The sequence below is a fragment of the Melampsora larici-populina genome (genome assembly GCF_000204055.1).
Source record: "Melampsora larici-populina 98AG31 unplaced genomic scaffold MELLAscaffold_62, whole genome shotgun sequence".
Classification (NCBI taxonomy): domain Eukaryota; kingdom Fungi; phylum Basidiomycota; class Pucciniomycetes; order Pucciniales; family Melampsoraceae; genus Melampsora; species Melampsora laricis-populina.
In genome coordinates this window covers 281,072-295,689 of record NW_006768826.1, presented here as the reverse complement: position 1 = coordinate 295,689, position 14,618 = coordinate 281,072, and the positions used below count along the sequence as shown (strand labels likewise).

The 14,618-nt window shown below is 41.8% G+C and overlaps 4 protein-coding genes across 4 annotated transcripts; 1 reads left to right on the top strand and 3 right to left on the bottom strand.

Annotated features, from left to right (window-relative positions):
* Nucleotides 1–216: 216 nt before the first annotated feature.
* MELLADRAFT_79335 (uncharacterized protein) lies at nt 217–2,459 on the bottom strand (the record flags this gene model as incomplete). Its single annotated transcript, XM_007416585.1, has 7 exons — nt 217–1,192; nt 1,298–1,471; nt 1,547–1,655; nt 1,769–1,869; nt 1,943–2,051; nt 2,130–2,242; nt 2,314–2,459. The coding sequence occupies 7 exons, from the start codon at nt 2,343–2,345 to the stop codon at nt 595–597; spliced, it is 1,236 nt and encodes a 411-aa protein (XP_007416647.1).
* Nucleotides 2,460–7,688: 5,229 nt separating this feature from the next.
* On the top strand, nt 7,689–9,064 carry MELLADRAFT_93880 (uncharacterized protein; the record flags this gene model as incomplete). Its single annotated transcript, XM_007416625.1, has 4 exons — nt 7,689–7,956; nt 8,023–8,498; nt 8,584–8,855; nt 8,935–9,064. 4 exons carry the CDS (start codon nt 7,689–7,691, stop codon nt 9,062–9,064), a joined length of 1,146 nt encoding a protein of 381 aa, XP_007416687.1.
* Nucleotides 9,065–9,786: 722 nt separating this feature from the next.
* MELLADRAFT_93879 (uncharacterized protein) lies at nt 9,787–9,969 on the bottom strand (the record flags this gene model as incomplete). The annotated part of the gene is made up of 1 exon (XM_007416584.1): nt 9,787–9,969. One exon carries the CDS (start codon nt 9,967–9,969, stop codon nt 9,787–9,789), a length of 183 nt encoding a protein of 60 aa, XP_007416646.1.
* A 518-nt stretch (nt 9,970–10,487) lies between these two features.
* On the bottom strand, nt 10,488–13,179 carry MELLADRAFT_93878 (uncharacterized protein; the record flags this gene model as incomplete). The annotated part of the gene is made up of 5 exons (XM_007416583.1): nt 10,488–10,491; nt 10,551–10,564; nt 12,338–12,478; nt 12,574–12,909; nt 12,979–13,179. 5 exons carry the CDS (start codon nt 13,177–13,179, stop codon nt 10,488–10,490), a joined length of 696 nt encoding a protein of 231 aa, XP_007416645.1.
* Nucleotides 13,180–14,618: the final 1,439 nt, after the last annotated feature.

Genomic DNA, 14,618 nt, shown 5'->3' with positions numbered 1-14,618 from the left:
CACCAAAGATGATGGCCATGTTACAGGACAGAAATTAACTGACGAGGTTTCCTGAAAACATCAATCTTAATGTTTCATATCCCTTCTAGTACGATGATAATTTTGAATTCAAAGACATGGTGTTTCTGTCCTTCTCAATTATCTGTACTTGGACATCTCTTCATTGCCAGAAGATTGGTTAAACAACTTGTTCAATGGTTGTAGAATACGTGTCGTATGATTTGCCTTGATTTGCAAGGCAAATGAAAACTCAAAAATCCATCACTTCAAAATTTGCGCTCCTTACAAAATACACTAAAACATGAAAATAAAGGTAATCAAAACCATAAGACCATCATCACAATCGAGTTTCATCAAATCATCAATCAGGAAAACAACACCATAGTTGATCCTATTCAGTCTTCGATCACATCGCAAAGGGGAAACCCCAAGATTCTCGTGAATATACAGGAACAACTGACTCATCATCATAAGCAAGTAAAGATGAGTTTATAAACAGATCAAACAAGAAAAAGAAACTTGTAGCAATCGGTTGCCTGCGTGTAGAGCAGATCACCGCATATCACACCAGAAGAATGTTGGAGATCAAAGAGACTAACCGAGATCTGCTTCTCTCTCTTTACGCATCCTTACCAACACTTCAACCACTCTTTCATCAGCGGCTTTGTCGCCTGTCTTCGCTGCAGCCATGAGGCCAGCTGCCTTGGATGCTGGGGAAGATTCGCTGCTTTCGTGGATTGGGCGTGCATTAGTAGAGTTATTGTATGGCTGATTGAGGCGAGTTGAAGCTAGACCAGAAGGTAGATCAGCAGGGTTATCGGGTGGACGTTGGATCGGTAAAAGGGGGTTTTCCAATCGGTTCCAGAGCTCATAGGACGCAACAATCTCTTGAACGAGTTCAAGGACGAGTGACATTGAGAGTGGAAAATGGGCAAAGAAGTCCAGGGGGTTGACTGTTTGTTGGGATGGGGGAAGAGACTGCTTTCGAATGGAGTTCGCTGCGCTAGATTCATTGGATGTGTTGTTGGATGTGTTGGTTGAAGTTAGATGGACTGGAGGTGGAAGTTGCTTGATTGCTCTGAGAGAGGGGTGAGGCTGAAGCACAACAGTAATATAGATTGATGCCAAAGCTATAATATAAGGGGGATATAGCAGTATGATATCTGTGCGATAGGTGTCATTAATGATAAACCTGGTGTAGGTGACAACAAAGGAAAATGTTTCGTAAGTTATGAGAGATGTTTTTTTATTATCTGGACCGCATGTATGCCGTGAGGGAGTGCAGGTTTATGCGTACCATGCCATCTGAAGGGCTTCGTCGCTCAAGTCAAGCATTGATGCTTGTCGATCACATTCTCGGCGATATTCATCGTAGAAATTCGACCCGGCGGCAGGGACCCATTCCGATAATTTCTCGGATGCATCTTTAGGTACCGCGGAATCTTCTCGGCCTGTAAAATGGGCCAAATCACTAAGTGCCCAGAAGGAACTGTAAGTATATGATGAACACGGGGGCCAAAAATATCATAGTAGAGTCAATACTGACCGGTAAGGGTGCCATATGATAAGATGGAAGTCAAGATCTTCAATGAGATAGAATTCCATTTCCGCCAGAACAGCTGCGTCCGTCGGAAACGCACCCAAAGCCGGATATTCTGTGAGAAGAAAGGCATGGGGGATGAGTCCATTACCCGTTCATGACCTTGAAGTTGCGAGATGGGATGTTAAGGGATCATGCTATTTTAGAAAGGTCAGAGCCTCGCCTGACCTGCAAACACAAATCGAGCGGCCTCGACCACGGTTTTAATATGACAAGGAGCTTCTTCAACTTTGGTTGCCACGTACATACAAGCACTGGCTACAAGACATCTAAACATAAAGAGAGTAAGACAATGGGAAAGATTCAACTAAAGCGACATGTCAAATAAAAGGATCTCCTTACGGGTCAGTGTCTGCAATCGCATTTTTAACGTAGAATCTCCGGAAATAGGTGACAGCGGTGGCGGTGACGATTTGTCTACAATTCAATCGTTTGGCCAACTTATGTATAACTAGATACCGATCGAGATGCAAAGATACCTTTTCGTCAGCGTTCGAATCAGGAGCAAGCGACAAGTAAAGTGTGCAACCATTGCAGCTCCAGATGTTAACACATGCAATTTCACGTTCGCTCGCAAATTTCAAATCAATCGCTCTGCCAGGGGAGGTACGAAGGTCATGCCGCGTCAGGATATGATTGTTCCTGGAGGGATATGTCAAGTCAAGTCAGTTTTTGGTCCTGGTAAGGGTTAAAGATAGCGAAACACGGCTCACGCATGGGAACTAAGCCAATAGTTCGCAGCCATTGAGAAAATTCAGTTTCTGATAAGTTTGAAGTTGTGTGATTCAGGAAATAGCCATTTGATATCTGTTGACCGTCCTCGCCTCCATTCGTTCCTCTTCCTTATTCTCGGTTGAAGGTCAAGTTCTTCCTATTTGTGAATTGCAGGTGCCTTTCTGGCCGCCCCATCATGGAGACACAACCCGACATCAGCGGCCCGAGTGTGTCATTTCGGGGAGTCGAGGCCTCGGTACTTCCACAGCTTTATGTACACCACGGGAGGGTCTTTTGTCAGAATTTGGCCTGACACTGTCTGAGAATGGTCAGGTCAAAAATTGGCCTCAAGACCGACTGCAGGCCATCTAGATGCGGGCTGCAGTCGGGCATACTTCTGGCAAGCAATTCTTTCCAAAATTAAGAATAAGGAGCGGCCTGCAGGCCAACAATAGGCAGCCTGCCGCCTGGCATCCTTCACACGGCCTAATCCAAGCAGAAATCCGCCTGCAAAAGGCCAGGAGACCGCTACTAGACGTCAACCACAAACATCACTCAAGTTGCAAAGTCCGCAACTCCAGAGATTGGTTAGGTCAAATGTGACACGTTCATCCCTGGCCTCCTGCATAGCAAGAACTTTCAAATTCATTATTCCACTCCAAATTCAAAAAGAGATGCTTTAATTCAACCTCATCACGCTTTAGAACATTTGAAACACACAGGTTTATCCTTCAATTTTAGTAAGTGTCTGTTCTCCCCCTCTTGCTTCTTTTACAAACGCATATGAAGAAGAATCAGTGTCTTGATACTTACCCTTATATGTTGGGCTAGTCAGTACTGTACTTTGGCTCTCAATGAAGACCATTCCAGGTGGAGGTGGGCAGTTTCACTTTACATGATCGGTTTTGTCACCTGTTTGTTTTCAGTCTTGCTAATCCTGTCTTGAAGATTTTTCATTCGAGTTTGATCATCATAGATGATGCTACCCTTGTCTTTTATGTAGCTGCTTTCCCTAGACTAGCTCGTCATACCCCACAAGCGAAGGCAGCCTTACAACGATCCAGTTCTCTCACTGCTGATGAGCTCGAAATCGAATGCAGTCTGGAACACAATCAAATCTTGAATATATCCACCTTGCACTCTAACCTGGGCTACCTCTTTGTAATCATTATCAACCTTTCAGTCGTAATCCCTCTCAATGGCAAGAAATTGCTTGATACATATAACATCGTCTTGGTCAGTTTTTTTGTACGTTTATCACTCTTGAAAAGCAAAATTGACTCACATCATATTATCCACAATCTAGACTAATTCCTATTGGGTCATCTTCCAAAACCCATGACCAGGTCCTGCACTTCCACCTCGTTCAAGTTACTGGACTGTCAGTTGGTTCGATCTATTAAAAGCTATCCAACAAGCAAAAAATTGTCTATCACATTCTGCTTACTGGCTGATGAGTAAGCAAATATATTGAATTTATTTATTGGAGTCCTGACTCGATGTTGATGTTTTCATGGTTTATGATAAGTCTCAACACCACAGGAGCCGTGATCTCAATCATTGGAGGAAATCGATTCGAGTTTAGCTTTTTGGCCTCTGAACACGCTTTAAGTGGGGTTAAAAGACGGCTTTCTGGTTGTGATTTAACTTCGATCTTTATCCTCCAACATTCTTATTATTATCACATTATAATAATGAGAATGAGTCTTTCTTTAAGATTTGTTTATCTTTCTCATGTTCCGTAGTCACTGTCTCTTATCAGGCTTGTATTAGACTTGTTTCCAGACTTGACTGTGAAATCAATCAATTGATTTGTCAAACTCGTGTGCCCGTGCTGAGCTCCCTGCTGAGCTGAGCTAAGCCCACCCGAGAGCCTGATTCCCCCGTCTAAAATCCGAATACCTCATTCAGACCGGGTAAGCGTGTCCGAGAGCTGAAAACCCCGGTGAATGTGCTGGGCCATCGATCCAGCTGACTGTCGAAAGCCGGAATCCAGGCGGCCTGCAGGCAAAATTTAGGCGGCCTGCAGGCAAGGCCAGCAGGCGCCTGGCAGACGTCTCGCGTGAGGGCCATCTGCAGACGGCCTGCCCCTATGCAAGCGCTGGCGGTCTGCCAGAATATTCGAAGGGTTGTGCAATCCACGAGCCGCTCGACTTGCGCGAGCGACACCTTCCCAATTAGTCCAATTTGTATAAGACAAGTTTCACACGTCCGAAAGCAGAGTCGACGTGCGCAGGACGTGCACATCAGGTTGACTATTTGATATCCACTTAGCAACGCAAAACCGCTGCGTCCATTTCAACTCTTCGCTATATTTTTTTATCTTTGTTATCAATCCGTTGGTCTCTCACCATCCCGTCACGTAATCACCATCCCGTATTGCAGTTTAACAAACGGCCCGGAAATCATGCTGGTTAAAGATCTATTGCAATATCTGGCCACGTGGTACCCAGATATCCACGACACCTTGACCTTGAGCCAATTGTCAATATTTGCAACATTGGCTGCCAACTTTTTGAAGAGATCAAACGGAGTTCTCCGCCCTTCCCCCAACCAAGCGCCCATTGAGTTTCTCGTACACTGTCTCGATCACAAGCAAACCATTGCAATGTGGAGTCGATTGTGGAATTTGACCTACATTGATTTACCCGACTGCTGGTACGATACTAACAACTTTAAACTTAGCGGAATTGCCAAGCCACCTCGCGCCATCACTCGACGTATAATTACAGAACACACCTTCTTGCCACCCAACACTTATTGTACTCAATGCCCACCCAACGAAGACAGCTCTTTGAACCTCCTCATGGATCGTGAAATTAAATACGGATATCTATTTGACATCGCCGGCATCGAAACAATACAGTATATGACTACTTACTGTTGCAGTGAGTCCAGTTACCCTTGTGTTCATCTTGATTTCCTAGTTTATTCATCAATAATTTTTGCAGCATGCAGAACAACTTACACACCATGCTACTTCCGAAACAATGATATACGTCAATATTATACTGACGCCGAAGGACAGCCCACCAAACATTTCCATGTGTCTCAACACTATTTCATGTCACATCAGCTCGCCTTATACTTCAACCAACTACAGGGTCACGGCGCGTAAGCAAATTGTTAAATTTCATACTGGTATAAGTGTTGAAAACTGACCTATATACCATTTTCTTCCATATTCACCAAGCGTATCTGTACAAAATCTTGTCATATCATACAACCAAACACACGCCAACAAGAAGAAGACCTATAGCAATGACTTCAAAAGCTCAAGATACACAAGATGGTTATCTCCGAATGTTTGCTCTCTCGCCCTTGACATCCACCGGCTATTGCGCGTCTATAGAATGCAAGGAATTCGCCTGAAAGGTTTTGCTAAGGGAGCTGACGATCGGCGATTTCATCCTGCTATGGAACAGCACATTGAATGGCTGAGACATGAAGGTACACCCTTTGCTGGGCATACCTGCTCCACCTGCACCCACATTGTCCCCATTCCAAACACCGGAAAAGCCAAGAGTAAGTGTAAACGTTTATGATCATCAAACACGTGTATACAATATACTGATATTTTTGATAGTCTTGCGCGCAATGGTCACCGATGGAATCACCGTTGGACACTGGTGCTGTAGCGCCTCACCTGATCAAATCAAACACTTCAACCCTGGCAGCGCTGAAAACTACTGCAGTGAACATCTGGCAAAGACAAATGCGCGTTATTGCCCAACTCACACCGCCCTATTAAAAGGGATTTGTCAAGCCCAGCCGTGCCTAAAAGCCGTACGCCCTGGAACTGCAACCTGCAATGACACTGATCACATTGCAGCTCACAAAGCTTTTGTCAAAAGGAACTCTTCTTTATTTGGACTACGCAAACGTACCATTCGCCCTAATACTAGTATCAACATGGACCCTAGCCTTATGGTCTCGGCCAAAACAGGCGAGGTGGAACTTTCAGAAGAAGATTTGATGTATGGCAACGTGGAAGAACACAAACACGAAGGGGCTCGTGACGGCGGCGAAAACGACACAACTCCCCGCTTGTTACTCTCTCGAGGTCGCACCCACAATGAGCAGCTCATGGTAGCACCTTGCGGAGTCATAATCGCTTGCAAAACTTTCTACAGATCTGAAACAGTCCCTAAAGTAAAGGTGTGTGCTATTTACATTATTTGATAATATTATAAATAAATACAGTAAAGGTACATAACATATAATTATTCTTTCAAAACTACACTCGACACAGGACTTCATCCGAGAAGTATTTCCTCAGGAGATGCCGCAGGTAATATTCTACGACAACGCCTGTGGACTGTATTCGCACATACAATCAAACCCCACAGATGCAGCTGCTTTTCGTGATACCCTCCTCCCGGTTGATGCTTTCCACATCAAGTCGCACAAAGAAACCCATACTGCCTGTCGTACTAACAACGATCCCAACCTTTTCCCAGAGCTCAAGAAAACCTCGGGTTCTTGGTTGTTCAACACCTCCGCAGGCAAAATTGCAAACTCATGGTTTGGGAAATTCGACTCAATGTGCAGAACCATGCACCCTACAAGATACAATTTCTTTTTAGAGGAAATGATATTTATACATAACACTGACCTAGTTGAAAAGATAGAAAAACGTTCTAATGTTACTTTTGTTGGTAATATCGAGTATGTGTCGTCTCCTATCAGTAACTAACCTACGTGATTGGCATCTAGTCAAGAGTCCCACTATTTCGCAGTAATACCCTTCCACATCTTAATATCTATTTTTGTTGGTAAATATTGACATCGAATATTGAATTCTGATAATATACTGTGACACTTATATTATTATGAAGTTCAAATTTTTTACAACAACTACCTTTGTAATTTTGGCTCCTTTGCTTACTTAGAACCTACGTGCCTGTCCTTCGCAGTACTAACTACCCTTGCGTGTCTTAATATCTATTTTTATTGGTAAATAATGTTATCGGATATTTAATTCTATTAACCTGTAATACTTATATATTACAGATTTCATTCCTTTTTACTCCGCCTATCTTTGAAATCTTCGCTCCTTTGCTTGAGTGAGTGGAGACGTTGCCACAACACAAACGATCATAATGGTTAGAATGTTGATCATAAACAATTGCCCATAATCATCAATCACTTACCTGCTACAAACCAAATTTAGCACTCACTATCGTGAAAATGCCACAATTCATCTGTCATAGGTTTGGTCACTTTGCATCAAATACCGCGGTTATACGTCGTATAAGTGTGACGTCACAGGTTGTCTATGTCCACACGTTCATCATAATGTGTGAGATGTATCTTAAACTAAAAGTGCAAAGCCGCTTTTGAAGCTCCTCCCTTCACCATTCCTAATTCCGCAATGTCTGTTTCACCGAATGTTAGCACAGTAGACTCCGGTGTTTTACCAGTCCTCAACGATTGTAGTTTTTCAAACCTTCATGAAGAAGATCGTTCCACCGATCACACAATCTCCGACGACTCTGTTGACCGTGCAAATCCTGGCCAGGGCGATCTCAGTTTGATTTCATCCTCCACTGGCGAACCTGGCAAACACTTGATTGAACATCATGCTGTGGAGTGTGTTGATGATAGCTTACATAGCTTGAGTTCCATGGATATATCTGCAGGTAATTGTTTGTTTATCACACTTTGTATGTGTCGCATACTAAATTATTGTCTATATTTGTGCATAGAATATAACGCAACCTCAGGCGCTGAAAACCCGGTTCCGTACTTTGAACTTATAGAAGATTTAGGGCGTAAAGAAGAAGGAACTCTCTACCGAGTATTGAAAAAGTTAATAGATCCTAACTCACTGTTTACATTTTATGATCAATATGAGGTTGTTAACTACCTCGAAGACCAAGTCACTTACAGCGGGTATCAATTAGTGCCTAGGTATATTGGCAGTGAATGGATAGTGCGTAAGATATATGTACATCACCGCGAGAGTGACGTTAAAGGACTCCGATTCCTCAAGTTTCATTCATCATGGGGCGAACTGCCTTCACAAGGTCGACCACATTGTTTTGACCGCGCGCACAGCAACCGGTACGCCGCAATGGCGTTGAAAGAATTCAAACAAATGTTCTTCATTAAGAGAAGAGATCATAGCGATAGAATGAATGCTATACACCAGAAATGGCACCATGAGTGCTTATCTTTGTCGGTGAGTGGATATGCCCTCTGGTTTGCGAGACTGTTACTATTTCACTTGACATTGTCCTTATCATTTTATTTTACACCTTTATTAGATTCAGCCCGTACATATATTGCAGTCGACGGGTTCTACTTATGATGATGAACCTAGATGGATGTTATGTGAGGGCATAACTGATCAGTTTAGTCATCGATATGTGCTGAAAGACAACTTCAACAACCTGCCAATGGAATATCAACCGTGGACTAAAATAATTCAAGCTTTCATACATTATGTGTACGATCTCAGTGACAGCAAAACTGTGATTTCCAACCTGGATTGCGATGAGCATGGGAGGCTAAGCAATGTCGTATGCTTTACCAAAAAGTAAGCCAAAATATTTAATAATGTTTCATATTTACGTCTCCAATATTATACATAATTGATGAATCATCAACTGGTATAGCTCCACCCCATATCACAGCCGCGAAAGCTCAGCTATGGCAGATATTGTCAACCGCGCGTTTGTACTATTTCCTGAACAACATGATTGTAATGAGCTGTGTGAACATCTTGGAAACATAAGATTGAAATGAGTAATGTAAGATTGAGACTTGCGTTTCTCTGTTATGAAATTATATTATCATTATAATGAATTATTTCCTTCTATAATAATTCAACATAGCCTGTGTAATCTATCACTTTTTGTTCGAAGTTGGTTTAGTGTTCCTGGGTTTTAATGCCATTTTGTTTATTGGTGTATTTGGCTTCTGTTGCATAATTTGCCGATTTATGTCAGATTAGTTATGATTAACCACAACTCCTATCTGGTTCCATCAATTGTCCATCTAATTATCATTAGAGGGCCTAAATCCTATGCTTATCACTACATATTTGTCAAATAAAATGTAAAGTGATAGGAGTGATCGGGGCAGGAAAGAGCTTGATCGGTTCATGAGTTATCAACTTCAGATTAAAAAGGCAAATAATGCCACTGTTCACAGTTCACGAGTGTTGTATTTCATGACCAAATTACATTCACTAAGTAAGCAGACGTTTATTAGAATGATATCCTCATATGTTACGGACAGGGCCAAAGTCTTTATTAAAATTACTGAAATATTTGACAATTATGCACATTGGTCAAAATTTGTACATACAATATATACAATGGAATATATACAATAATAAATGAAAAATAGACTGAATATGAGTGGAATTAGGCTTAATAATTTGGACAACATGATTAACGATAGTATGTGAAGCATCAAGAGGAGAAAGGTAGAAAGTGAATGTGAAGAAAATAAGTGATAACTAATCAAAAACGCTTTGATCGACGAGAGCTACTGGTAATACGGCGATCAAGTTGCTTCCATGCCTCGCAAAAGAACACTTTACCTTCCTTAACACTGCGATGACCACCTCTTTCAACATATGCAGACAATTCCTGATGACCTATGGTTGATAACCATCTTCTGTAATGCGAAACAGTAGAAGCCATATACGTGTATCTGCTGCCAAAAACCCGCTCCCAACCTTGTTTGATACGTAACGGTTCGGGACCTGTAGTGAGTTCTAAAAATCACAACATTTGGGTCATTCTTACGCCATCCGGCCAAGCGCCGTTCACAACTGGAGTGAGTGCTTCCTCAGGTGCAGGAAGTGATGAATTAGGAGACGGTGGTGTATCAGGGATGTTAAAGTTTGGTGGATTAGGTGTGTCGTTATTAGCAGGCGGAGTGTCAAGCACCAGTGGATTGGTATTCGATCCAGGTCCACGCGTATTGGCTCCAGTGGATGACAATAATCCTGTCATTGATGGGACGGACGGTGGTGTGTGATGATTTGAGGGGTGGGTGATGAATCGCAAGATGTCCATTGCAGTGTGATTGGACATTTGGTCAATAGAGGCTTTGTGGCGATCAAGGTCTTTGCATTGGTAAGTGGAGATACCAGGAAATATTATAAGGATTTTACGATGATCTTCCTGATATAATTCCACGGTGGTTTCCTGAATGTTCATCTGAGTGAAAGTCGGGTGAGTTTGGAAACAAGGGAGAAGCAAAAACAAGACCTACTGACCCATAGTTGTTCTTCTACGTTGTAGAACTTAAAGCTCAACAAGAGCTTTACAGAGCTTAAAGAGGGATAATCTATTAATAAAGTATCTAGTAGAAGTTGCCTAAGACTGCCTCTTTGAAAGAACCAACACGGGGTTTTGCTGAATTCTTTGGGATAAGGCACCAGAGAAATATGTCTCAATACTTAATTCAAGTATTATTCCCGTGAGTTTTAGAAATAAAGAAATCTCAACACTATTGTAGTGTTATTCCAATTTGAACACAACAAAACACAATTTTAATTACTAGCAAGCAACAATCAGTTTGATTGTTATTCCAAATGAAGACTTGTAGTCTTATCACACGTAAAGAAATCTCTCCTTTGATGTAAAGGGGCTATTTAGTGAACTTAGTACTGGTAAAGTAATTTAATGATGATTAAAAACACTCTAACAAACGTATAAGATGAGTAAAAAGGGGAACAAAGGCCCGTAAAATCCTTAACAATAGTATATAACTCTCCAACAACCTTCAACAATGGTCAACAACCTCCAAAAACCCTCAAAAACCGTCAAAATCAACAGAGTATCCTCCAATGTAATCATATGATGTCATAAAGATTATTGTTTGTAATGATTCAAGGCGTGAATTTGATCAATTGATGTGAATAAATGATGAACAGATCTTCTTATGATGAATACAGGTGATTTTTTCCTAATATTCATAGCTGAAATCCATTTTTGGAATTACGAATTTTTTTGTAAAGTTGTTCAATTTTGGATTACTATAGCTCATTTGATAGCCCTTGTTATTCTGATCATTTATCACCCCTATATCACCTATTTCTGATGTGTGATGAATAAGTTATTGAGTTGTAAAGATTGCAAAAATAAGGTTTTGTCATGTAAATGTCACATGTAACCTCCAAATTCGAAATTCACTCCAGTTTCTTTGTTGCCTTATAACTTTTTCACTACTCCTCCGCTACTAATGATTTAAAGATTGTACATTATGAAACCAATGATTCTGCGTCGAATGAACTATCACACACCCAATTCTGACAAGTTTTACCATATGTAATTAACTAAAAACTCCCATTTTTGATGAATTTTGACTATTTTCACGTCTAATAATGATTTTCCTTCTATCAAAAGATCATTCCACAGCGCTCCAATCAATCACACAGCACTAAAATCCTTCTGAAAAACTCTTGGCGCAACCAATCCATCAATGACATCACTACACAGGAATTAATACCATAGTACCCTTCTTCAAAATTTCCCTTTTCTTGAATAACTTCACACCTCCCTTATCAATCCTCATGATTAAAGTTGTTGATGAATAATGTGATCCTTCTCTTTCACAACAAAACCTTCCTGAACCAATATCTCTTCTATTAATAAGCTAAAAACCACTTTCCAAGCTTTCATACCCATATTTTCAAATTTTTCTCCAACTTGCTTTATATTCTTCTTCCTCTTTCATTCTTTTCATAACAGTTTCCATTCTTAAAGATCCAAACTAAATGTTCTTCTTCCTCAAATCCCTTCTTACTAATTCTCTTAATATGATTTTCACTCTTTTACTATTTTTATTGATCTTTTCGAATTTTTCTTTGCTCTTAAATGATCTTATCAATTGCTTATGTAAATATATATTCTGAAAGATAATGAAATGAAAATAATGAATCAACTTTAATAACCTTGATGACTAACAACCCCAATAATAATAGTGCCTTTGACCAAAAACTCGAGTTTCCACATAATTTTTAAATTTTTTTGCTTAAGTAGAGATCTTGCTCACCACAACGTTCCAAACTTGGAACGTGCCATTCCAGTCTTCTCCAAGCTGATTTTTCACAAGCGCGGTGAAGACTTCGCTTTCCTGAAGTGCCAACAATGGCCATTGAGGGGCAGGTACTCGCCAAAAACTACACTTGGAAGTATGGTCCTATGGTAGGTACAACATGATTATGATTTATAAGTCAAGTCACTGCTCGGAAGGAAGACATGTAAAAGAAAGATATTGGAGTAATGAGTAGATACCTTGTCGAGAGAAGACCAAACAAACATGGATACATTCTTTCGGGCAATGTTCATTCGGTCTTGAAGGAGACGTTCTTCGGCTTGTTTCTGGATTGAGATGCTTCGGAACTTGGCATACTCGGGTGAACTGAGTTCGCGGTAAAAGCTTCGAACAGCTTGAGTTAAACGCGCAGTGGCATTGGTCCCGGCACCGCTGGGAGTTGTATCGTTGTTAGTCAAGGGCAACTGAGACAAAACCGGCTGGGCTGCTTGGTTATTCAGTTTCTTAGCTTTAGTCTTTGCCATCGACTCGTGCTTGCCACAGAAAATCCCCTGTGGAAGGAACGCCACACAACACTTACATGTCCAGTTTGTCAGCAGGGCGATTGATCAAAGGTGGTGGGTAAGAAGTTATACATGACATACCTTTGAACACGCATCAATGGCGCAACCAGCGTTCTTGCGCACAGTGTGTCCTTCGGCCGTCTGGCCATCGCGACCCCGGCACATATCTTCTGGTCGGTGTTTAGGTGGCCGTCTGGAGGACTTTGCGCGAGACTGTGAGATGGTTCGCGGTTGTGTTGTTGGTGAGGTGATGGTTGGGTCAATTAACGTGATGTTGGCCATGGTGTGGTTATGACGTAGAACCTCTAGCTTGTACTCTTGGGCGTTGTATTGCCGATAGTAGGTATTATCGAATCGGCACTAGAACATTCACAATGGTCATCGGATAGGAGGGAGATACTATATCAACAATATGATACAAGAATTCGTATGAGGGCAAGTGACCGGTACCCACACGTATGCCGATTGACGGAAATCGAAACGTTCCCTTGGGCTGGTAGTAAGTGGTGCTATGGGGACAAGGGTGTTTGCAGCTATTGGATACACAGTACTGGCCGGTTTCTTGACGCGGTACGGGGATAGGTAAAGGTAGGTTTTGCTTGATGGGATTCAAGTGAATTGGAGGTCCTACCGGTGGCATAAACGTATAAGAAATAAAATGCAATATAATATCAGTAGAAAATTATATAATATAGCCTCACAGGGTGCTTGATTAATGATGAATGATAAACGTGACTATGTAAGTAAAGGAGGTGAGTTAAGGTGTGAAGGTGATGAAACACAATGGATAAACGTATCAATACAAAAGGATGGATGTTATGATACGGGCTGACTTATCATGTGGTTTATAAGGATGCTGTGAAGAAGGAAAAGCCATGGCCAAGGTGCTGAATACAATGAAGTCCTACCGCCGATGTGACCTTGGTGCACCGGCAAATTAAATGCTCATCCTCTTCCAAGTGTGTCCAATCGTGTGTCCAATCGTGGCTCGATTTGTCTAGGAAACGAGTAAAACTTTGGTGTGTTTGCCTTGTTAGTTCCGCAAGTCACATCGTTCAGTGGTCATACCAAGTATGTAGCCGGACTCGGCGGCAGGGGCAGGAATTTTACGCCGATTAACCTCGGCTGTCATTGATTATCGGCGTACGCCGTCTACGCTGGTCCGAGGTGCTGTGTTGGTGCGTTTTGCATCGGGCTTGAGGGAGTATGATGATCACCAATGACAATGAGTGTGGGATAAGGACGATGAGTGTGGGATAAATCATTAGGGCGGTTCAAGTAGACCGTTTACAGCCTGTCTTAGAGTTTTAAGAGTTGCTCGGTGCCTTAAAATTATAAGTATTATTTTAATTTTCGTGAACCAGCTCTAGAGCTGGTTCACGCACTCGCGATCTCTTCTTTAGCCTTTATAATTTTAGAGCTTTTCATTATATAAAAAAAAGGAACACAGTGGCAGTTTTTTTCGTTTTTTTTTGGGTTTCTTTTTTTTCAGTGTGTGTACCTTAATAAAAGCCTCTCTCGAAAGGGTTTGTTTGATCCTTTGGGTTTGCGAGGTGGGGTGTTATCCGGGTTTGCCTTGTACCACATTTCCGACCTCACGGATCAGGCTTGATCCTGGCCTTTCACCCTGTCACCGCCCCTCTCGATAGCACGCCAGCTCAGCATTCGCCGCCTAACGTTCGGTTTGGATTCGCCCTGTTTCTTGGATCACTGGGGTTAGG